Source organism: Phocoena sinus, chromosome 10 (genome assembly GCF_008692025.1).
Source record: "Phocoena sinus isolate mPhoSin1 chromosome 10, mPhoSin1.pri, whole genome shotgun sequence".
NCBI lineage: Eukaryota > Metazoa > Chordata > Mammalia > Artiodactyla > Phocoenidae > Phocoena > Phocoena sinus.
The window spans coordinates 61,572,609-61,597,398 of NC_045772.1; the positions used below are offsets into that span (position 1 = coordinate 61,572,609).

The following is a 24,790-nucleotide window of genomic DNA, read 5'->3' on the forward strand; positions in this document are numbered from 1 at the left end:
TCAGATCCAGGGAACAGAGAAGCTCAAGCCATACGTGGGACCTGAACCCATCAGACTGGAAGGTCTCACAGACTTAGGGAGATTATCAGGCAGTTGCCTGGAGGAGGGATTAATTAATTAATTAATTATTTTTTGGGCTGCATTGGGTCTTTGTTGCTGTGCGCGGGCTTTCTCTGGTTGCGGTGAGTGGGGGCTACTCTTTGTTGCGGCGCATGGGCTTCTCATTGCGGTGGCTTCTCTTGTTGCAGAGCACAGGCTCTAGGCGCCTGGGCTCAGGAGTTGGGGCTCACAGGCTCTGGAGCGCAGGCCCAGTAGTTGTGGCACGTGGGCTCAGTAGTTGTGGTGCACGGGCTTAGTTGCTCCGTGGCATGTGGGATTTTCCCAGACCAGGGCTCGAACCCGTGTCCCCTGCATTGGCAGGTGGATTCTTAACCACTGCGCCACCAAGGAAACCCCTGGAGGAGGGTTTTGAGGGAGAAGAGGAAAATGGGCAAGTCCAGGGGGGTGGCCTCTGGATCGTGGGACTGGGGGTCTTGAGGGGAGTTGATGAGGCTTACTCTGTCCCCTTTGTGGAGTAAATTTCTGCTTCCCACTGTGGGGACTGGATTTTGGGGGGTTGCCATGAGACACCAGGTGACTCTGCTTTAAATGTTGCAGATGGCCAGAGGGAGGCCAGAATGTCTTGCCAGGACCGGACGTGGATGTAATGGCCTGTAATGTAACCTCCAGGGCTGGGACACTGGTCACCTTCAGTGGCTGATCTCCCTGGGGGAGCTGGGGGCGAGGGGATGAGTTCACCAATGCCTTGCCAACCTCCACTTGCCCACAACCCAGTTCAAGCTTCCTGGAGACCAGCTGGCCCTTGAGTGTGGCCGTGTCCTGCCAATGGGTCCCCAGAGGACTAGGAAGGCTTCTCAAATGCTCTGGCCTTAAGCAGACCCCTTCCTTTCCTGCTTTCAGCTTTCCTGCCCCCTTTTGCCCTCAGGGTCTGGGTGAGCCAGAAGGGTAGGGCTCCCACTTGGCAAGACCCAATTTTGCTGGCTGGGGGTTTTTCAGGTGCGAATTAAAAGGAGCCACCCAGAGAGAATGACTTCATTTGTTAACACACCCACCCTTCTGCCCTGCCCTTTTTCTGCCCCCATTCACACGCCCAGCCAAGACAGGGGCGGTGGCCAGCCCCACAGGAAAAGCAGGGTTGCGAGCCTACGTGGCTGTCAACAAGCAAACCGCAGGCTCAGAGCATTTTTGACATTCTTTTCCCCCTAGTCAAATGTTGCAGTCGCTGCATTTCCCCTGTTCCCCTCTCAGCTGAAGTGGATGGGCAGAATTGATCTGGATGGGGAGGGACCTAGGTGGCTCCCAGAGGCCCCCAAAGAGACCTACTGTGGGGAAATCCTTCCCTGGCCTGGACTCAATCCAGCTAGCTACAGTCCTGTGAGCTGGGGCCCCTTGGTGGGTCCACCTTCTGTACAGGCGGTGTGAGTTTCTCCCCACTTCTTCACAGTTCTCTCTGTTCCCTAAATTCTTGCAAAAGTGAAACCACGAGCCCTTCCATCCTGAGTTGCAAGATGGGGGTGTGATAGCCGAGGTGGGCACTAGTGCAGATCCAGTGGTATCTGGAGGAGAGGTGCTGGAGTGTTGCTGACTTTGCAGAGCTCCCGAAGATTCCTACCCGGTGTTTGGGCTACAATCCCCGTTGCCCCTTGGTCTTGGCTGGCTGCGGGGAGGGATGTGAGTTTACGGATTCCGTCAGGATCGGGGCATGGTGTGAGTGGGTCTGCCCCCAGACTCCAGGTGCCCGGGAGCGGTGCCACAGGTCGGAGGCAAAGGAGCTGGGCGGCTGCGGCCCACGTGGAGCGGGGACGGGTCAGCGCTGGCCCCTTCCTTCCCCTCTGTTCTGGGAATCCCCTGCAGGGGTCGCCCTAAGTCAGGCTCTGGGCCGGTGGCAGCAGTACGGGCCATCTCCAGAAGCCAGGTGCCCTCTCAGACCCTATGTCCCTGACTCGGGCTCTCTTCTCTCTCCGGGGTCCTTCAGCCCTCAGGAGTCTGGGAAAGGCCACGAGGGAGGGACAGAGACCACGTGGGGCCCAGTGGCTTTGAAGCGACAGGAGTGGCAAGTGTCAGTGACCAGACAGGACACATGCAAATGACATGCAAATGAGCCCAGCTACCTGCCCTGGCCAGAGCCGAGGGTGTTTTGGCCAGGTCCCTGGGGCCCTGAGAGACTTGGTCACCTGTTTTCTACCTGTCTCTGAGCTTTAGGATACCATTTTTTACTGCTCCCTCCCTCCAAGTGACTGTGCCAGGCCTGTGCTAACTGCTTTAGTTACCTCTCTTAATTGTCATGATAAGCCACTGGCAGGGACCATTATCCTCATTTGTATATGGCTCCCATGGGGTTGGATTAATGTTTCCCAGTTTCTCCCTTTTGCCCTCGCAAATCACCAAGTATCAAATGCGCTTGAACAGAATGTAACAGGACCACTCCCACCCCCAGCCTCTGGAGAGCAGGGTCCTCCTGAGAAGTCCCTGAGAGTGGAGGTTCTGCTCTGTGGTTTGGCACAAAAGGACTCCCTGGGGTCAGGTGAGGACTCTAAAGAAGTCATCTGGAGCATTCCCCTGCCTCTGTGGGGCAGCCTCTCCCTGCCGGACCTGGGTCCCCTTGACCCAGGCCGACTGCTTGTGTCTGTTGTCCTTCCCTTAATGGTGTCAGGGGTCTGACTCCAATCCCCCTTGCTGCAGCGCTGGCCTATTCCCCTGGTGGTGGGCCAGGCTCCCCAAGGAACTTTTAAAGGGGGTTTGATGCAGTTTCTGTACTCTCCTCTTGCAAAAGGCCTTCATGAAGCTGGGGGGCTGAGGGAGACACTGGTCACTTTCCTGGAGTGGAGTCCCAGAGAGAGAGGGCCCTGCTTCCCCAGGGGATAGACATGAGTTCTCCCTGGCACTTGGCTGCGCCTGGGGAAGCTGGGAGGGGGCTGGGGCAGGGGCCAGGGCAGTTTGCCCTGCCTTCTCCTCCAAGTGCCCTGCCCCAGCCTGGTCTCAGGACAGAACCTCCCCTCTCCAGACCCGCCTCCATCCAATTCCTCCCCTCACTTCTCCTTCATTCACCCTGCCCTGCTATCTCTCCCACCTCCCACTCCCTCCCTGGCCCCTGCCCATCTCCCGTCTCCTGGAGCTTCAGCCAGGCGCCCCCTTCTCTGTCCCCGACCCTCCGGGAACCTTGGCTGGTCACTCTGGAGACCCACAGGGTTTCTCTTTCCCACATGCCTGGGGCCTTAATTGCTCTTCCCTGTTGCTGGGAATGAGGTGGCTTGAGGAATGAAGCTCTGGCACATTCCAGCGTTTGGAGGTGCTCAGATGCCCACCACCTGGGCTCTTCGGTCTGAGACCCCTGGCCCAGCAGAAGCCATGAGGCAGATGGCCCAGGCCTCCTTGGGGAAGTGATGGCACAGGGGGGTAGGTACTTTGGGGGCTCAGCCACTAGGCCTCAATATCTACCTTAATTTCCACTCCCCACTCTGCCATCCTGCATGCAACCATGTGCCACCCTCCCTAGCCAGGTGTCACAGAGGTCTGGGTCCCCCTTCTTATCCCCTCCACTCAACAATCTCTCCCCCTTGCTTCCTGAGGCCCCTCCACGCTCCCCTCCTCTGCAAGGTGCTGCCAACTGCCCCAGCCCACTGTTGCCCGAGTTGTTCCAGCTGGCTGAGCAGGTTTCTGTCTTTCTTTAGATTCCCCCAATCCCCCTGGTAGAGGGGGAAGAACAGAGGTGCCGATTCAGGCTGAGAACAGACAGGCAGATGCAGGCACAAACCTGAGAAAGGTCCAGGTTGTACAGACAGACCTGGTTCAAATCCTGACTCTGCCACCGCTGGTTGTGTGAGCTAGGGCAAGTAATTTAACTTGACTGAACCTCAGTTTCCCCATCTATAAAATGGTGTTAATTAGAAGCACAATATGTAAAACACCTGGAATGTAGTGGTTGTGCATTATGTGATAATAATTCTTTTTTCTGGCTGCACCGTGCGGCTTGTGGGATCTCAGTTCCCCGACCAGGGATTGAACCCCGGGCCACCGCAGTGAAAGTGCCAAGTCCTAACCACTAGGCTACCAGGGAACTCCCTAATTATTCTTTTTTTAAAAACATCTTTATTGGAGTATAATTGCTTTACAGTGGTGTGTCCCTAATTATTCTTGATACATATAATAGTATTAAAAATTGAGACAACGTCCTGGAAGAGAGGTCTTCTCTTGAGCCCCTAAATGTAAGAAAGGACCCTACTTTAAAAAAAAATTAATCAATTAATTAATTTTTGGCTGCATTGGGTCTTTGTTGCGGTGCATGGACTTCTCATTGCAGAGGCTTCTCTTGTTGTGGAGCACAGGCTCTGGGCACGTGGGCTTCAGTAGTTGTAGCACGCAGGCTCAGTAGTTGTGGCTCGCGGACTCTAGAGCTCAGGCTCAGTAGTTGGGGTGTATGGGCTTGGTTGCTCCGTGGCATGTGGGATCTTCCCGGACCAGGGCTCGAACCCGTGTCCCCTGCATTGGCAGGTGGATTCTTAATCACTGCTCCACCAGGGAAGCCCCAGGAAGGACCCTACTTGATGTCCAACCCCTACCTCCAAGTGGCCTTTCTCTCTGAGACACCCTCCCACCCAGTCCTTTATTGGGATTTTGCCTTCTTAGGAGAGGCAGTGTGGGTTGGAGTGCTTGCCTCCTGGGAGGGGGTTGGTCGTGGGCCTTGAAGCTGGTCCCCCTCCCCCCAGCTCCAGTTCCCCTCTGCGTGGAGTTGCCAGCTGCCCCTGGTTGGGCCTGCCTGGGCAGGTACGCAAAGTGCTCTCAAAGCTAGCAGAGGGGTTTAAGTGTTCTCATCAGTGGTTGGGAGCTGCCCCAGGCACCCTGGCCCTCGGAGGGGCTGGGGAGAGCAGGGAGAGGGTGTGGACCTGAGCAGCCAGTGGGAGGTGGGCGGCGAAGTGTGGGTCAAGCTGGAGCTTTCCCAGGCGGGGGTAGGGGTGAGGGTGCAAAGTGGGGACGGCTGGTGCTGGTTTCCTTCCCGAGTTTCGATCAGAGGGGCGGGTTTAACGTTGGGCTCTATTGAGCTAGCAGCTTTTCTCTAGGAAACTTGAGAGCTTTGAAGGGAGAGAAAAAGTCTGTTCCACAACAAGTCAGGGCACTGGGGAATATTTTTCTCTGATGAAGCACTGTCTCCTGGGTCCTGGGGTGGGGCTGGGGACTGTGGACATCCACACACAGCCCTCATACACACACACATCACAACACACAACCTCACAACATATTCACACCCCTCTATCCCCTCTTTCACACACACACCCTTACATGCTGTCATACGCAAGTGTCTTCTACCATACACATTCACAGAAGCTATGTATTCACACTCTCACCCTTACACACACTGCTAGCTTACACATTCACACCCAAACCTGGCTTCCACAGCCCCTACATTTTTACTTGTATGCACACATATGTAGTCCTTCATGATCATGTCCAATCTCTTTTCACCTTCACATTCACTCCCTTACATTCATTACAAGCTCCTGGCGATACACACCCTGCATGTATTCACACGCATGTCCCTATTCTCTCTTTCTTTTACCCTGGGAGGTCGGGAGGGCACAAAAAGCCCTTCAGACCACAGTGAGAGCAGGAGTCCCAGGAAAGTCAGCCTTTAGTAGGCCAGGCCTGGTTGGTGAGTGGAGGCTCAGGAGACGATGATAATAAAAAAATAAAATAAAATAAAGCTAATAGTTGGTGGGTACTACACTGTGCTAAGTTCTGTTCTGAGCATTCTATGTGTATCATCTTGTTTGACATACACAGCAACCCTATGAAATAGGAATGATTATCCCCTTATTATAGTCAGGAACGCAGAGGCCCAGAGAGGTTAAGTGCCTTGCCTGAGGCCACACAGCTAGTCAGTAGTGGAGACAGTATCCGAACCCAGGCAGTCTGAGCCAGCTGGGACTTCTTCTTTTTTTTTTAACATCTTTATTGGAGTATAATTGCTTTACATACATACTTATACATATGTTCCCATATCTCTTCCCTCTTGCGTCTCCCTCCCTCCCACCCTCCCTATCCCACCCCTCTAGGTGGTCACAAGCCACCGAGCTGATCTCCCTGTGCTATGCTGGGACTTTCTTAAAGTCCGGAAAAATGCCCAGAAATCACCAGGGCATTAGGTCCCCATTAGGGGGGCTGTTTGAAACCTCTGGCCTTACACCCCCACCAGGCACCAGGAAGCCGGTGGCAGAGAAGGGACTCAGGGAGATCAGAATCAGCCCCTGCTTCTGTTCCTCCTGTTGCTGCAGGGCTGGCTCCTGCCGGGCTCCCAGGCCTGGTTCCAGTTGCGAGAACCCCGGCCGCCTGCAGGGGAAGTCAAGACTGAGAGAAGCCGGGCTCCTGCTCCTGCCTGGATGGGAATGCCGGGAATGGGTCTGTGCCCTGGTGAATCCTGGAAACATGTCTCGTACCAGGACTACATTAGACTGCACGATCCATCAGGCCGACGGCTGGCTCCCGTGTCTGCAGTGCGCGCGTACAGCCTCCTGTACGTGTCTGCGCGCATGCGCGTGTGCCAATGGGCTTCCGGAGCAAGGTTCAGGTCTCCTGCGGGGAAGAAATCAGACAGTGGAATTGGGGAAAAGCCCTGAGAATACATGCAAGGGAATGCTCTGAGCCATTCACTATAATCTAAGGGTATATTTATTGACACAGACGGGGAGGAAAACTGGCTAGAAATCTGTATGTGTAATATGATCCCACTTCTGGGAAATACATATTTACACGAATAAATGGTGCTTACACTATCGTAGAATACAGCACTATACTAGACACATGAATAGACACACACACACACACACACACACACACACATCATTGTGAGATGGAAACTCCATAAAGGCATGGATTTTTATCTGTTTTTTCTTTTTTTACTACTTTATTCTTAGCGCTGGAAAAATATCTGGCACATAGAAAGTGTCCAATAAATATAGGTTTAATGAATAATGAAAGATATTTACATATGGAAAAGTCTGGAAGATTATGCACCAAAATGTTAATAGTGACTACTTCTAGGTGGTGGTATTTTGGAAGAGTTTTCTAATTTTGTTATCTGTTGCTTTAAATTTTTCAACAATGAATTTATATTGTTTGTATAAAGAAAAGGAAGTGCCACCAGCTTTGGACTCTTCTTCTTCCTCCACATCTTTAAAACAGGAGCCTAGACTTTAAGAAGCACGGCAGTGGGTGGGATCTGCATTTTCTCCCCCTTTCACTTGCCCATCCAACATCTTCCTGCCGGTCCTCTCCTCTTTCTGCCACTTCTCCGCCCACAAGCTTCTGCTGGCACAGCTCCCCGGGCTTTTTGTGCCACCTTAGTACAAAAAGGTTTAGGTAAAGTCATTGCAACAATGGACGGGCTGACTCAGGAGCCGGGAGAAGGTCCTGGGCAGCACTCCCCCGCTGCCAGGCCAGGCTAGCAAGCAGGTGCCTCTGGGGCCAAGAGGAACCGGGATGATGTTGGAACAGGAAGGAGTGAGGTTAGACCCGAGAATTTCCTGACAGTAATAAGAGTCTGGAGCAGGTCAGGGAGATCACAGAGCCAGTCTCCTTTTCTGGAGGGCAGGGGGGGCACTCCCTTCTTACCTGGAGGGGATTAGGTGGTGTATCTCCGCATACCGAGCACAGTGCTTGGTGCTGAGAAGTGCCCAGGAAATGTTATGGGTGGATGATAGTGTGCGTGAGCTTGTTGGGATGGTGGGGCTGTGTGGGTGGGGGTTTGGGGTCCTCTTCTCTAGTCTCTGTCCTAGTCTCATGGCTCTCTGCAGTGCGGGATGAAATGAGTCCTGGCTTAGTGGGCTCTAGTCCTACCCTTGCTATGTGCTCTGGGCAGGTTGCTTGCCCTCTCTGGGCCTCAGTTTCTTGTGCTATGAAACAAGGGTGTTGGGTAAGATGACCTCTTAGGTCTTTCTGCTCTGACATCTGACGACAACTGGCAGGTATTATGCACGTGTGGGGCATTTTTGGTGTCAGGTCATTCTCCAGTTGTGGAGTATTGTGATCTTAACTAGAGTCTACAATTCCCAAGACCTGGTCTGTGTCGCCACGGCATACGCAGTCTGGCCCTCCTTGCCTTGCTGGCACTCAGCACGCTGCTGTCTGTGCTCCCTGGCTTGCCTGACCCTCCCTCCCCTGGACCCAACTAGTGGTTCCTGTCCTTGTCACTTTTGTGACTCGGAGGCTATGTGGAGCAGGGGCCCGTGATTCTTCCTTTTGGGGAGTCGGCGGGCTGCAGGGCAGAGCATGCATCAGTGGGCTTAGGGATTAGATTTGGTATTAGGAGAATTTCCTAACTTTCAGGATAAATTGAGAGAGGTCCTCACTCTCCAAGTTCCCCCTCCCAATCCTGCTTTCATTACTTTTCTCTTCTGGAAGATCTCCCCAGACTAAACCTTTATTTTCCCATCCCCCAGTCCTGACAACTAACGCCACTCCTGTTTCTGGTCTTAGTTCTTGGGTTTGTGTGTGTCTGGGGGTGGGACCACCTCCTCTATCAGAGGGTTTCTCAGTTTTCTTGGACAATGATCCTTAGTAAGAAATGCATTTTATATCACAGTTCTGTATACACTTACACAGACATACACACATGGAACACAATTTTATGGTGATACACGCTGATATGTTGGTCGAGATCCGTTAAATTGATTTCACAACCCACTAGTGAGTTGTAGCTTGCAGTTCTGAAAATACTATTCTCTCAGACTGAAGTTCCTTGGGGATGGGGGCAGAAGATTCAACCCCCTCCCCGTGCCCCATGCCCAGGGCTTAGTGCTTCAGATGGCCATGGGAGGGTTGCTGGGGAGAGGGACTGAGGAGGGGCAGGGAGCTGGTCCAGGTAAATCCCCTACCCCATCTCCCAGTCCAGGAGATCTGCTGGGGCCTTGACATCATTTTCCCAGGGTTGTAGGAATCCTGGAAACTTTGCCCTAGAAGTGGCCCCATGGACCTCTGGGGTGTTGGGAGGCTGTCCTTAGTAACATGCTGTATAAATATTTGCCAACTCAGGAGTGGTTGCTTGCAGCAGGGCACCCAACTGGCTGAACCTGATTGGTTCAGAGCGGCAGTGGCTGCGTGCTGGGTCCTGATGGGCAAGTCTGGACCCTCAACTCAGATTTTCCCCTCTCGGCCCAGCCCTCTTTCCTCTCCCAGCTACCATCAGTTTGCTCCTAAAGATGTGTTCTTGGCTCCCACAGTCTGGGACGGGTCCCCCTCCACAGAAGGGCCTCTACCTTCCTCACCCTCGGCCAGTGGTGTGCTGGAGCCAGTTGTGCAATCTCGTGAGGGCTAACCGTGTTCACCTCTTCCCAACTCTGCGGTCAGTGACATCATGCCGGTAGCTTGAAATCAGCCATGGCGGGACCATTTATACCCTAGAAAATGGCAAACACTACAAAACAGAGACGTGTTCTCCCAACCCCACAGGCAGCCAGCTGTTACACAGCAGCCCCCACTGCCCAGTGAAGCTCAGCGAGTCCCCTCCACGGCCTCTCTCCCCAGCACGCACCAGAGGGGAAGTTTCTGGCTCTCTGTTGAATAGGGAAACACTCCTCCTATTGCAAGAAGGAGTCTTGGAGGGGGCTTCTCTTCCTGAGGAGATGATAGGCTACTTAGAAGGTCTGGGCTCTTGTCCTGGCTGGGCCTCTTCATGTCTTTGAGATCTTGGGCAGTTGTTTCCGTTACTGTGTCTGTAGTGTGAATAAGAAAAATCCCCACTTCTCAGATTGTGGTGAGGATTAAAGGACGTGAAGCATCTACAGGGCCCGACACAGTGATTGGCACTCAGAGTCGGTGTGACAATCTCTAGGTCCATCCATGTTGCTGCAAATGCCATGATTTCATTCTTTTTTTATGGCTGAGTAGTATTCCACTGTGTATATATGTATGTGTGTGTTTGTCTGTGTGTGTCTGCATGCGTGTGTGTGTATACATACCATATCTTTATCCATTCATCTGTCTATGGACATTTGGGTTGCTTCCATGTCTTGGCTATTGTAAATAGTGCTGCAATGAACATTGGGGTGCGTCAATAGAATTTTTAAAAGTGTGTTATGCATGGAAAATGGTTATTACTCCAAAGTTAGGGTTTGGCATTGTCCCTCCTCACTTCCACCCTCAACAGGGAACTTGGAGACAAACATTTAACTACTGAGCTCCCAGGAAAAGCTTTGCAAATCTTTCCTCTCCAAGCCTCTCCCTGTGGGTTTTGGGGGCTCATTACCTGGGCACGGAGGCCTGAGGAGGCAGCAGCTTGGCTCCCCTCTGAGGCACCCCTTCCCTCACAATAAGCCCATTCTCTGGATGGGCAGTGCCTTCCTTCATTGCCAGTGCAGTGAGGAGAGCAGGGGCCCAGCAGGCAGGACGGTGCCAGGACAGAGCAGGCTGGTGTGAGTGTGCTCTGCCCGGCCTGGGGAAGAATGAAGGGCAGGACTTTCATCTCCTCTCTCCCCTCCTGTCCCGACAGGCCAAGAGAGCTGTAATTACAGGAGAGATAGAAATCAGCCACATCTGATGGGTGTTACTCCCTCCTTGCCCTCCCTGGCTTTGGGAAACTTCAAACAGGGACGAGGTTGACCTGTGTTCTCTGTAGGCCAACAGCACATGGAGGAATGTTTTACATTTTAATAGTTATGTTTTATTTGAATATGAATTCAAAAAAATTAGAACTAGCACACAAAAGCTACATTTTCAAGGATATTATGGCTTAGGGTCAGGATAAGAAAGAAGTGAACTGATTTAGATTTGATTTAAAGAAAATATTAAGTATATACTAGTACATCTGGCTTTACAAAACAGCATGATGATGGAGGTTGAATGTGAGTGGCTGATGTTTGGGAGATTCAGGGTCAGAATCTGGCATGTATTTCTCAGCTGCAAAAGCAGAGCTGAGGGAAGGTTCCATTGTGCCTAGATTGGGGAAGTCATGGGGTGTCCGTGGTGGGGGAGGGGAGGCTGACTAAAGGCAGGCACGAGACACTTGAGCCTTTTCTGTCCAGTTCCCCTCAAACAGGACAGGACACTAACCAACCCCTTCGTTGCCCTGCGAAAGCTAGGAAGACCCGAATGGGTGTGGGTAACCCCGCCTCATCTTGCCCCGGGAGATGACTTCTGTTCTTCTGGGATGTGCCCAAAATAAGCACTCCTGCCGCTGCTGCTTCAAGAAGATGGCCAGAACCACAAGACCTGTACATGCGTCTACAGTGGAGACTCCAACACTTTATTGCACTTACTGGTTTTCAAATAGATTCCCCACTTCTCTCCCACTCCCCTTCCTGACTGCAAACACCTCGAAGGCAGGGACTTCCATTAAATTTTGTTTAACCTGGGCTGGCATGGTGTCTGGCACCTGGTAGTGTTTAATTAATGTTGATCATGGATGAATGTTGAGAAATGAGTTCACTTTTGGATCTGCTGTGTGACCTCGGGCAAGTCATTCTACCTCTCTGGGCTTCAGTTGGTTAAGGTGTCCTTCAATACTGACATTCCCAGGTCTCTGAGAGGAGCACAGTGAGGTGGTTTAGTGCAAAGACTCTGGAGTCCAACTATCTCTGTTCAAATCCTGGCTCTGCCGCTTACTAGCTGTGTGGCCTTGGGAAAATTATTTGTTCCCTCTGTAAGGTGGTGATAACCATAGTACCAACTTCATAGGGTTGTTAGGATCAAACGCTTACCATATGTAAAGTTCTTAGATAAAAGTACAGGTGGGTGGATTCCCAAACAGCTGAGCATAGCATCCAAAGGACATACACTGGGAGGATGTAAAACTGCAGAGGAAGGGTTTCTAGTGGCATGCCACAAGGCTCTGTCCTTGTTTTCCTCCAAGGACAAGAGGAGGGTCCAGGTAAAAAGAGGAATCCCTCACTATTACACCAACATGCCCACTTACAACCCAGTGCACTCTTTCTCAGATCGTTTCCCCCATTCTTTGTTCATATTTGTATTCTCCATGGGACTATATATTCTTTCAGGATGGGGATGGCGCCTTATCCATCTTATGTCTCCTGTATCATTTAGCTCAGTGCTCAGCCCACAGCAGGAGCTCAATAACACACACACACACACACACACACACACACACACACACACACACACAACCATGTTTGCTTGCTCCCAACCTTGTGGGGGAGTGAGATGGGGAGTGATCAGTGCTTTGGAGAACAGAATTGAGATTCACAAGGATATCCAGGGGTTAAAAGATGGAAGGAAATCAACAAGATGAAATTGAATGGGGAATCATTCATTTAACAAGTATTTACTGAGCACCTACTGTATGTCAGGCAGCGTTCTAAGTGCAGAGGTTACAGAAGTGAGCAAAGAGACCAAATCCCTACCTTCGTGGAAATGATATTCTAGTGCAGGAAGATTGACAGACAAAATGAGTAAGTGAAATATACGGTATGTTAGGAAGCGCTAAGTGCTAAATGGAAAGAGATAAAGCAGGGAAGGGGTAAGAAGTGTCAGATGAAGGATGGCCTCAGCGTTGCACTTTTGGTTTAGGACAACCAGAGAAGGTGACTTGTAGCTATACGGGGATCTGGGAAGGAGCATTCCAGGAAGAGGGAACAGCGAGTGCAAAGGCCCTGAGGCAGGAGTGTTCCTGGCATGTTCGAGAATAAATTAGGGGCTAAAACTAGATTAGGCCTCTTTCATGCCTGTACTTTTCTCTCCTTATCATAATTGAAATCAAATACGTATCTAATTACCTGTTCTGTGTCTGTTTCTCTACTAGACTCTAAGCTTTCTTGGTGCAGGGGCTGGGCCTTGTTCTCTGCTAAACTCCTAACTCTCAGCATAGGCCCAGGCACATAGAAGGTGCTCAATCATATCTTGTTGAGTCAATAAATAAATGTGAATAAATGGCTATTGGGTCAAAAAATCCGCTTCACAAGCAGAACAGGCTTGAGGGCAATTAGAGAGAAAGAGACTGAGGAGTTGTAGCTGTGGCCAGGGGTGAACTCAGGGTGGAGCAGTAAGAGAAGGGGCTGCGGGGGAGCTACAAGAAGCTGCATTGGCCAGGGCATTCTCGAAGGCAGGACTGGGGTGGGCAGGGATTGTAGAGCATGAGGTGTGTTTGAGCAGTAGTACCCAACTTTTTGGCACCAGGGACCGGTTTCACGGAACACAATTTTTCCACTGATGGGGACAGGGGATGGTTTCGGGATGATTCAAGGGCATTGCATTTATCGTGCCCTTTATTTCTATTATTATCACATTGTAATATATAATGAAATAATTATGCAACTCACCATAATGCAGAGTCAGTGGGAGCCATGAGCTTGTTTTCACTTGCCACTCACTGATAGGGTTTTGTGAGTCTGCAAGCAATTGATCTATTATGGTCTGTGTGCAGTCCGACCTCTCTGCTAATGATAATCTGTATTTGCAGCCGCTCCCCAGCGCTAGCGTCACCGCCTCAGCCCCACCTCAGATCATCAGGCATTAGATTCTCATAAGGAGCACGCAGACTAGATCCCTCACGTGCACAGTTCACGGTAGGGTTCGCGCTCCTATGAGGATCTAATGCCGCTGCTGACCTGACAGGAGGCGGAGCTCAGGCGGTAATTCGAGCAATGGGACCGACTGTAAATACAGATGAAGCTTCACTTGCTTGCCCCGCTGCTCACCTCCTGCTGTGTACCTGCTGTGGACAAGTAGCGGTTCATGGCATGGTTCCTAACAGGCCATGGACAGCTACTGGTCCGTGGTCCGGGGGTTGGGGACCCCTGTGGTTGAGGATGGTTGACCTGGAACAGGGGATTTAACCCAATAGATAAAACCCACTAGAACCTTTGCATGCTGGGTTTAACGTTAAGTTCACGATTCCAGCCATTTGTACTTCTGCTGTTGCATGATCGGGATCCCTTTGTGTACCTTTGTGTGTACCACTCAGCCTCCGAGGGGCCTGGCATTCAAACGTCCAAGCCATTTTTTCATTCTCTCCATCATAACATGATTTTTTTTAAATAGGGGAAAACATGTGTTACAGCAGTGTTTGAGAACTCACGGGGATTCATGAAGGTCCCTGGCTGTAACTGTCATGGATAAGAATTCATCTCGTAAACAAGTACTTTGGATGCCTAGCATAAGCCAGACCCTGAGCTCGATGGAGGGGTGGACAAGGCAGACATTGTGGAGTCATGATCAAAGGTTTGTTTAGTGGGCTGCTCTGTGGGGCAGTGGTCTGAGCTGGGTGGGAGCCCTGGCTCCAGCCTGATCAGCTGTGTAGGTGGCCTTGAGCAAGTCACTCAAACCACAGAGTGACAGGTCAAAGTAGGCTTCGCGGTCATCTGGTGCAATCTCTTAGGTTACTCAAGGCTGCACAGTCTTTGCACCCTGCACTACACCCTATGCGTCCTCAGAGTCCTTAAGTGTAAAACAAGGGCATTGTACCAGAGGACCCTGAAGCTCTCTGGCTCTAATGTTCTATAATATTACAAACAAGGGGAAGTTCCAGGGAGGTACATTAGGCCCCGTTCTAAGTGTGACCTCTGCCCTTCACCCTCAGTACCAGTAGAGAGGGGTGGTAGACTCCAGCCCACGGAGATCTTTCTTAAGAATGTTTGTGGGAGGAAGGCACCCGGCCCTCCTTGCCTCTGCAAAGTGGTCCCCAGGGGGTAGGGTTTGGAGGTGGGTCCTCAGTGAGATTCAACCCATTTTCCAGATTCTCTTTCTAGACTCTGAGGTTGCTCCACATTGCCTCCTCTCTCCTCTGTGTCCCTGAATCTCTGCTTGGATCATTTTTCTCCTCTTCTCTTCCTCACCTGAGCCTTCAGTCCCTTGATCTCCTTTGTTTCCCCCACAGAAGACCTGACCTCGTCATCTGTCATTCAGTTTCCTTCCGGGGTGCCATCTGCCAGATGGGGTTTCTAATCCTCTGGAGGGAGGGGAGATGTGCTCACCATTGTCTTGTCCTGGGGGTGGAACATCTATGGGATTGTTTGCATCGCTAGGACTGACTTCCTCATAACACATCTCTTGAGTGTTTATTATGCTGAGTCTCTGTTTGTCCTGGCTTTGAGTTGCGTTATCAAAGGCCCAATATCCCAGCTTCAGGGTGCATCAGGCTCTAAGAAGGCAGGGGAGGGACAGGGAGAAATAGCCCTCCCGCCTTGTAAAGAAGACATTTTGGAAATTTCTAAAAATCAGAGATGCCAGCCCTCTCTGACAGCAGTGGGAGGGCAGCAGTGGAGGTGGCTGAATGCCTTGCAGCACGGGTCCTCCACTGGGTGGGAGGCCTGCTGAATGATGAACCTTGGGGCTCCTCCAATTAGCACTCAGGGCGGTGACGGAATCTATCCTGCAAGTGAGCCTCAAAACTCCTGTTTTTGCTCCCAGTCCCCGGGGAAGGTATGTCTCTAAATGTACATTTTATTTCAGAGCCTGGGAGCCTCTGATGTGTAACTTGACAGACACAGTGCTGGACCCAAGTGGATGTGCCTAGTGCTGTGTGTTTGTGAAAGGGACCCAGGCTGGGCTTAGAAATGCTCCATTCGCTGCCACCCTGGGTGGAGATGGCTGGTTTGAGTGGGGTGGCGCTTCATGGATGATTGCTGGGTTGGGCAAGAGGAGGGACTTGGGTACCCTGTTTTTCTGTTTCATTTCCAAATCCTGCAGTGCCTTTTATTTATTTATTTTTGCGGTACGCGGGCCTCTCACTGTTGTGGTCTCTCCCGTGGTGGAGCACAGGCTCCGGACGCGCGGGCTCAGTAGTTGTGGCTCACAGGCCCAGCCGCTCCGCGGCATGTGGGATCTTCCCAGACCGGGGCACGAACCCATGTCCCCGGCATCGGCAGGCGGACTCTCAACCACTGCACCACCAGGGAAGCCCTGCAGTGTCTTTTAGCTAATGATGACAATAACACCTCTATTAACCTCCTGGCTTCTCCTGTGCTGCAAAGTGCCTTCCTCCTCCTACTCTCGAATGTAGACCCTCCCTCGGGAAGATGCACTCCTCTGTCCAGCATCTGCAGGGCACTCAAGAGCTCCATCTGAACCCCCTCCATCTTCTTTTCCCTTTGAATGTGCCTCCTTTCTTCCCCATCTCCTCCTCCAGGAAGCCTTCCTTGAATGACCCTCAGGAAGTTTGCTCAGGGCCATCTTTCCCCATCCCTCAGCACTGAAGTCCAGGTCTCTGGCTACTTCCTGGTCTTCAGAATGTGCCCATCCCTCCTATAGCCTGGGAGCTCTGAGGGCAGGCTCTGGGTCTCTTCCTTGGGCTCTGCACTTGCCAGACACCTATTCCCCAGGCGTGTCAGAAGAGGCCAGCTGGAGTCAGTGAGACACACTCAGGCCAAGAGCATCTTGCTCTCCGAGACCCAGCCCAGGCACGGGAGGAGATAAAAGTCTTGTGCCGTCCCGGGGCCTCAGGGCAGGAACACACACACCTTGAGGATCCTCTGTCTGTAGCTGTGAAACCTTCAGTCTCTGCCATGTCTCTCTCTCCCTGCCGGGCCCAGAGGGGCTTCAGCGCTTGCTCAGCCTGTTCTGCTCGCTCGGGGGGCCGAGGCAGGGTCAACTTCAGCAGCAGGAGCCTCAGTTCCTTTGGGGGGTGCCAAGGAGGCTCTCGTGGGAGGGCCTGGGGTTCAAGGGGAAGGCTAGGGGTGAGGTATGGGGAGGGGATCGGTGGGCCTGGGCTTTCCCCGTGCCCTCCGGGAGGCATCCAGGAAGTGGCCATCAACCAGAATCTGCTGACCCCACTGAAGATTGAGATCGACCCCCAGTTCCAGGTGGTTCAGACTCAGCAGACCCAACAGATCAGAACCCTCAACAACCAGTTTGCTTCTTTCATTGACAAGGTGAGGGTGAACTCAGCTGAGCCCCTGTCGCTGTGCCTCCCTCGAGGAACTGTTCTCGATGGACTTGGGAATGGGGAAGTCTGGTCTCCTACTAGTTTTCTAATCACTCCTGCAGCAAGGAAGTCCCTCCTGTGGTCTAACTGGAGGCTCTCTGGTTATGCCGAGGCTCTGTTTAATTAGTGTTTTGAAATTCCCTTTAAAAAAATGTCATTATAATTCATTTAGTGTGTTGGAAAATATTTATCAAAGGCCTTAAAGGCTCCGGGCTGGCTAGAGGGTTGCTCAAGCTTTATTTCCCAGAGGCTGTGCCCAGGGAGTCTGGCAGGAGCTTGCCTCAGGGACCCGCTGTTTGCGCTGTAGGTGCGGTTCCTGGAGCAGCAGAACAAGGTCCTGGAGACCAAGTGGGACTTGCTGCAGCAGCAGGAGTTGAGTGACAGCCCCCAGGCCCTGCGGTCTTTCTTCGAGGCCTGTCTGGTCCAGCTCAGGAAGCAGCTGGAGCAGCTGCAGAGAGAACGAGTGTCTCTGGACGCCGAGCTGAAGTCCTGCCAGTACCAGCAGGAGGAGTATAAAGCCAAGTAGGCAAAACGCAGCATCCCCACGGGCCCTGGATGGGGGCTGGGAGGGCTTGAATCAGGCTGTCAGCCAGAGGGTGTCTCACTGCCGAGCTCCCAGGGTCACATGACCGGCCTCCCCTCTAGCCCCTCCGCATCCCCATTCCCTCTGATTCTCAGGGGGCCCCACCTGCTGCAAGTAAGTGGTCCCACAGCCCCTGATATCCAGGACTGGAGAGCCTCGATTCTAGCAGGCCCCAGTTACGAGGGCCACGTTTCTGGTCAAGGCTGGGAGGGGCTTATTAAACAATGCCTATGTGGGTTCTTTTCTTGAGAAATTTCTGTTGAGTAGGCTGTGGGTCAAAGTGACTCAGACATTCTCTGGTCTCAGAGGTGGAAGAGAATTCATTAGTGGGAACATCCCTAGGCCTGTGGCATGATTCACAGGTAGGCTGTGGTTCTGGGTTCCCCACCAGGTCACCTGGTGGTATGGAGAGAGCCCTGGACCAACAGGAGGCTTGGGTTTAGTGACTGTGAACAAGGAATAGCTGTGTGGCCTTGGGCAAGGCATCTTACCTTTCCCAGCCTCAGTTTCCGTATCTGTAGACTGGGAAAATGCCACTTGCCTTTCTTACCTTCCAGAACCATTGGGAGCATTGCTCCAGGACCCAGGTGGAAGGTCCTGGAAAGATTGGGGCCAGGAGACCTGTGATTTAGGTCTGCTTGGGCCACCTAATTATCTAGGACTCGGGCACATCTTGTAATCTCGCTAATAAAATCCAAAATGCCTGCTTCAGTTGATGACTGTGAGTGGTAGGTGAGAAGAGTGTTTGAATGTGCCTTATAAACACGAAGCAAGGTCGCCTGATGGCACAAGTCGACCTGGGCTGAAAGAGTGAAGAGGGACATAAGACATGACAAAGCTTCCTGATGGAAGAGTAGAGAAGCAGGCTGGTGGTGTGTCCTGCTTTGGAGCATCTAAAGCAGAGTGGCCTTTGCAGGGAGGGTGTACTTGGAGAGGGGCCTGGGCTCTGATGCCGGCACTCCAAGCAGCGTCTTTCCATACTTACTTGGCAGTTATGAACGGGAGGCCCACAGGTGCGCCACACTGGAGAAAGACTTCGTGGTCCTCAAAAAGGTGAGGGTGGGGTCAGCTGCTCTACCTGAACCCCGAGCATCCACTGTGCACAGAGCCCAGTCCTGGGCTGGGAGGGCAGTGAGTGGGAGATCTTCATGCACGACATGCCATCACACTGCCTATAGGGACCCTCTGAGGAAATGGGACGTCTACGTAGACACAGGGGGACCCTAGGACAAGATCCAACTGAGGGACTATGTGATGAGCTCTGGTGTCACTGTGGGAGAGGGTGGGGAGGGAGTGGAAGAAACAGAAATGGTTAGGATGAATCAGGGAAGGCTTCCTGAAGGTGGTGTAGGTCAGTGTCAGGCAAAAGAGAGAGCAGGGCAGGGCGGGGCTGGAGGAGGAAAGAATGGGAGCTGGAGATGTCCCTGGGGTGGGTGTTGGGCAGTGTGTGAACAGAACTCCTGGGTCAGAGTGGGACCCCCCAGAGAGGGGGTGGGGGTATATGGCTTTTATCTTCCTGTCCCCAGGATGTGGACGGAGTTCTCTCGAGCAAGATGGAGTTGGAAGGCAAGGTGGAGGCTCTGAAAGAGTACATCTGCTTCTTGAGGCGTCTGTATGAAGAAGTATGGATCACTAAGGGCAGAAGTGATGGTCTGCCAGGGGCAGGTGGGCGGGAGGGAAGGGGACAGTGTGGGCAGGCTCCTGTGGCAATAGTGGGAGTGGCTGGGAGGTGAAGCCTGGTTAGAGTGAATTAGATGCCAGTCATTCAGTCCTTTGATAAACAGTTCCTGAGAATTTACCATGTGAATTACTAGGTATTGGGGATACACCAGTGAACAACCAGACAAAGATCATGAAGCTTGCTTTCTATTGGGAGACAGACAATAAACACTAGACCTAGTAAATAAATAAATTACCAAGTATGTTAGAAAGTGATAAATACTATGGGAATAAGGAAAATTAGAACAGGGAAAGGAGGATTGCGAATGTGGCAGGGGGGTAGGGCAGGTGGCAATTTCAAATAGGGTGGTTGGCATGGCCTTATTTAGAAGACAAAATCTGAGCCAAGATCTGAAGGAAGTGAGGAAGACAGACACACAGTGGGGAATCTGGGATCCCAGGCAGAGGGTGCTGGTGTCTTTGAGGAAATGCAAGGAGGCTGCTGTGACTGGAGCAATGGGAACAAGAGAGAGGATGTGTTAGGAGGTCAGGGGAGTGATGGCACCCAGGTGATTTTAGACCCTGCCAGACACGTTCCTTTAATGTCCACGAGTCGTTGGACAGCCCTCAATTCCAGAAAAGGACACAGCCCCGCAGAGGGCAGGGTGTGCTCATTGTCACCCGGCACGAAGGAGAGTTGCCTCCGAAGGAAGAGGGCACTCTGCCCACCTGCCCAGGGCTCCAAGGGGAAGGGGAGCCGGGGGGCCAATGGACACTGAGTCAGTCTTCTCCACAGGAGCTGGGCCAGCTGCAGACCCAGGCCAGCGACATGTCTGTGGTGTTGTCCATGGAAAACAACCACCGCCTGGACTTCAGAGACCTCATCGCCGAGGTCTGTGCCCGCTATGAGGAGATCGCTGGGACCAGCAAAGCCGAGGCCGAGATGCTGTACCAGACCAAGGTGCCAGGGCTGGGGGACAGGCACCATGCTGGAAATGGCTGGGTCTCCCTGCCTGCCCCCCCAGGGTGGTCGTCCACCTTGGTCCCGTTGGGCAGTTGTAATAACCTCTCTGAAGCACCAGGGCTGGGTGGGCACCATGTTCCCCCTCTCCAGGAGGGAAGCAATGCAGGGAAACTGTGGGAGATGAGCCCAGACTTCCGCAACCTCATCCCACCGTGTCCTGGTTTTCCAAGCGTTTTAACCCGCTTCCCAAATGAGGATGTGAGGAGGCAGAGAACCGGGGCCATGATGTTCCTCATGGTCTTGGGGTCAAAGGTGAGGGTCCTCTCCACTGACGGTATCACCCCATCCCCCATCAGTACCGGGAGCTTCAGGTGTCTGCCCAGCTTCGTGGGGACCAAATGAAGGCGACCAAAGTCCAGATCACTCAGCTGCAGCAGGCAATTCAGAAGCTGCAGAGTCAGACTGAGAACCTCAAAAAGCAGGTGAGGGTACCAGAGGCCCCAAGCCCTCTGTCTTACCACCTTTGTGCCAGGGTCACTGCTGGGTTTGTGTGAAACTTTGATAACTGGCTGGGGGTTTGGCTAATTTGGGGTGGAGAGAACTTCAAGCCCCATTTCAGAGGCGTTCAGCTCTCCTCCTGGGAATTCTAGCTGCTTGGGCTCTGCACTGCCAACCCTGGCCCCAGCCCTCAAGCTGCATTCTGTGTCTACATGCACATCTTGCTTTCAGCTCCTTGGGGAGAGGGATAATTCATCTCTTCTTATCTCTTCTTTTCATGCTTACTCGTCAAGCCCAGTAAGGACTCTAAGGCCACATGCTGAATTTCCTGGTCCCGTGTTAGGGAGGAAGAGTACCAGGATCTCAGGGAGCCGGGGACATGGGCAGGACGGTGGGGTGCCGAGGCCCCCTGAGGGTCAGGTGATACTGTGGGTGTGAGGAGCTGGGAGAGGTGGAGGGAGAAAATGGCAAGGGCAGGGAGGTGGGTTCCTGCTTCTCCTGGAGACCTGACTTCTAGGTGTGAGGATTACAGATTCTTAAGTTTTCGAGTGTCTTTGCCTTCACTTTCCCCAAGCCCAAAGCATCGTTTTCTTGGGATCAACAGAGGGTTGAGAGCTGAGATCACAGAGTCTGGCCGTTTCCTCAAGCACTTCAGCCTGACTCCCAAGCCATGGGTGGCCTGTCTACATGCAAGCAGGGTCTGTGCTTCTTGGAGCACAGACCATTGAAAGGCCAGACTCAGTCTCCAACCATTCTGACCTGCTCTCCTTCGGAGTGTGAGGAAGGACCTGAGATGAGGGTGACCAGGTCCTATTACTCAATTTGCTGCCACGGTGTTTTGCCCATAAATGTGGACTTTTTGCTCTGGAAGCTTTGGGGGTCTCTGGGGGTGTCTGATAAAATGCAGATTCCTGGGCTTCCCACCAGAGAGAGGGAATCTGAGTCTCTAAAGGTGGAGCCAAGAGGGCTTCCCTGGTGGCGCAGTGGTTGAGAATCCGCCGGCCGATGCAGGGGACACGGGTTCATGCCCTGGTCCGGGAAGATCCCACATGCTGCGGAGCGGCTGGGCCCATGAGCCATGGCCGCTGAGCCTGCGCGTCCGGAGCCTGTGCTCCACAATGGGAGAGGCCACAACAGTGAGAGGCCTGTATACTGCCAAAAAAAAAAAAAAAAAAAGGTGGAGGCAAGAAACCTGCTTTCTCAACTAAGTTCACCCAGGTGACAATGAAATGCGTGGAGTCTCAGAGACCAGTGGCCAGCACTTAGGAGAGTCACTATGTCCCCATGTCTGGGAAACACAGTCCCCCCTGCATAGCAAGGTGCCTTTCCTGGGAGAATCCTTCTTGGGGTCACAGCCCCCTCTCACTCCTCCTTTTCATGCACAAGCCTGATGAACTGAGGCTACAGTAAGAGCGGTGGACTGGACCTCAGCTGTTCTGGGTTAGGGTCTCAGCTCCGCCACTCACCTCCTTTCCGAGCCTCAGTTTCTTCACCTGTAGAATGGAGACCCTGTTCCTCATCCATGGGGTGCTTTGTGGTAAGTGAAAGAGAGCCTTTAGGGAATGTCTTCTTTCTTGAACCAAACGTGAGGGAAAATCAACTAGATGGCTGATTGGACAGGGATGCTGTCCTTCCTCTAGGAGTTTTCTGTCGGATTGGAGAGGTGAGCACAGAGAATGTTTTTCAGACCACAAACTGAGGCCCATGAGACTCTGACAACATCAGGATAAAGTATTTGAAATGGGGCTGTTCCGAAAGCCTCAAGGACACGTGGCCTTCAAGATGAGACTTGTAGATAATGACCCGTACGGGACAGGAAGAGCTTTAAGTACCCTAGGAGAGAGAAAGTGCTGCAGGGAAGGTGCTGAGGGTCGACAGGGTGGGGAGAAATAGGGGAAGATCATGGGAGAAAGTGGAGAAGGAGCTGCATTCATTTCCTGTGGCTGCCATACAAAGTATCACAGACTTGGTGGCTTGAGAGAGCAGAAATCTATTCTGTCAGTTCTGGAGGTTAGAAGCCTGAACTCAGGTGCGGGCAGCCACACTCACTCTGAAGGAGCTGGGGGAATCCTTCCTCACCTCTTCCTGGCCTCTGGTGGCTCTGGAAGTTCCTTGGCATTCCTCATTTGGTGGTGCATCACTCCCATTTCTGCCTCCATCTTCACACGGCGTCATCTCAGTGTCTGTCTCATCTTTTTCTTGGACACCAGTCACTGGATATAGGGCTCACCCTAAATACAGTGTGATAGCATCTTGAGATCCTTAACTAATTACATCTGCAAAGACCCTATCTCCAAATAAGATTATTTTCTGAAGTTCTTGATGGACCTGACATTTTTGAGATGCTACTTAACCCACTCTGGGAGTTAAAGAAGCAGAAGAGGCAATACTCTCTTTGAGAATGAGAAGAGCTGGCCACGGCCAGGAATAATTTTGAGCTCTTGAGATTATGGTCCATCTCAGCCTTTAAGTTATATCCACAGTAGGTGCTTTGGGAGTCTGTGTCGGGCTTACAGCCACTTCCTCCCTTATTTCTACCCCTCTCTAGAATGCCAAACTGCAGGCTGCCATCGCCCATGCCGAGCATCGTGGGGAGCTGGCCCTCAAGGATGCTCAGACCAAGCTGGCCGAGCTGGAGGCTGCTCTGAGAACCGCCAAGCAGGACATGGCGCAGCTGTTGCGCGAGTACCAGGAGCTGATGAGCTCGAAGCTCTCCTTGGATGTGGAGATCGCCACCTACCGCAGGCTGCTGGAGGGCGAGGAGAGCAGGTGGGGCTGGTCAGAGGGCCCTGAGGATGTGTGACGGAGGTGGGGGTGGGGGGATGCAAGGCCAACACAGAGTGCTGAGAGATTTCTTTCTTTCTTTCAAAATAAATTTATTTATTTATTTTTGGCTGCGTTGGGTCTCCGTTGCTGCAAGCGGGCTTTCTCTAGTTGTGGCGAGCGGGGGCTACTCTTCGTTGCGGTGCACGGTCTTCTCATTGCGGTGGCCTCTCTTGTTGCGGAGCACAGGCTCTAGGCGCGTGGGCTCAGTAGTTGTGGCGCACGGGCTCAGTTGCTCTGCGGCATGTGGGTTCTTCCCGGACCAGGGCTCGAACCTGTGTCCTCTGCACTGGCAAGCAGATTCTCAACCACTGCGCCCCCAGGGAAGTCCCTAGGATGCTGAGAGGTTTCTTGACACTGTGAGCCACCGAGGGCCACCCATTCTGCTGGGAGGGATTTAAAATTGGGGACTGGGGATTTTATCTGCTCAGAGGGTGGTGAGCTGCTCTAAGAGGCTTAAAAGCACCTGGGAACATATTTTCTGCAGCCCTTCTTAGCATTTCTTCCTCTCGTCCTTTTTCCCCCAGGACGTCTGGGGAGTACACCAGTCAAGTCACTATCTGTGAGTATCAGGGGACTTTGGGAGAGGGGCCCCATGGGGAATCGAGGACTCTGCTGTGACCCTGGTGCCTTTCTCGGCAGCTGTTGGGGAAGGCAGCACCATCGTGTCTGGAGGAGCAGATGGTGGCCTGGTGGGCACTTGTGGACTCGGAAGCGGGAATGGCAGCTTTGGGTCCAGCTGCTCCAGCATCGTGACCGGTGACTCCAACGTCATCCTGGGCTCTGGGCAGGGCCCTGTCTTGGGCTCTTGCTCTGTGTCCGGCTCTGGCTCCAGCTCCACCTGCCACACCATCCTGAAGAAGACGGTCGAGTCAAGTCTGAAGACGTCCATCACATACTGAGTGACCCGGAGGCCATTTGCTCCTCCCACCCTCCCGCCTTCCTGAGCCCTCTCAGCTCTTCTCCCACTCTTATCACTCCCATCCCTGCATGGCCAGCTCTGTGTCCACTGCCCACAGCCCGAGCCAGCCCACAGGGGACTCTGCAGAAGTCAGTCGGGTCCGGCCTGCTGTTCTGAATGCTTGCCCAGTCTGGCCTTGTTCCGCGTACTGATTTGCATCTCATTTGTCCGCTGCCTACACTAACCAAGGAGCACAGCATCGAGCCTCCAGCCAGGCTTGTCCTCTCCTCTCTCCACAGCCTTCAGCCGAGCTAGGAAAACTCCTGGTTGGGCTTGGCCAGACTGCATCTGTACCCCAAAGGAGAGGCCTGAGGCCCACTGACAAGAGCCTGAGGGCTGGAACGAAGGGACACCATCCTTGCCCTCTTCAGCAGCCTC

General features: G+C 52.7%; 1 protein-coding gene across 1 annotated transcript; it reads left to right on the plus strand.

The window, feature by feature from the left end:
* Positions 1-16,452: 16,452 nt before the first annotated feature.
* On the plus strand, positions 16,453-24,790 carry KRT78 (keratin 78). Its single transcript, XM_032645014.1, has 9 exons — positions 16,453-16,871; positions 17,232-17,446; positions 18,500-18,560; positions 19,034-19,129; positions 19,963-20,127; positions 20,487-20,612; positions 23,177-23,397; positions 23,979-24,013; positions 24,094-24,790. Exons 1-9 carry the CDS (start codon positions 16,506-16,508, stop codon positions 24,351-24,353), a joined length of 1,545 nt encoding a protein of 514 aa, XP_032500905.1. The 5' UTR covers positions 16,453-16,505; the 3' UTR covers positions 24,354-24,790.

What these genes read in the sequence shown, in the direction of transcription:
- KRT78 (XM_032645014.1), top strand. Translation starts at nt 16,506, where the DNA reads ATGTCTCTCTCTCCCTGCCGGGCCCAGAGGGGCTTCAGCGCTTGCTCA. An exon ending in TTGCTTCTTTCATTGACAAG is followed by an intron (nt 16,872 to 17,231) that starts GTGAGGGTGAAC and finishes TTTGCGCTGTAG; the next exon opens with GTGCGGTTCCTGGAGCAGCA. An exon ending in CTGGAGGGCGAGGAGAGCAG is followed by an intron (nt 23,398 to 23,978) that starts GTGGGGCTGGTC and finishes TTTTTCCCCCAG; the next exon opens with GACGTCTGGGGAGTACACCA.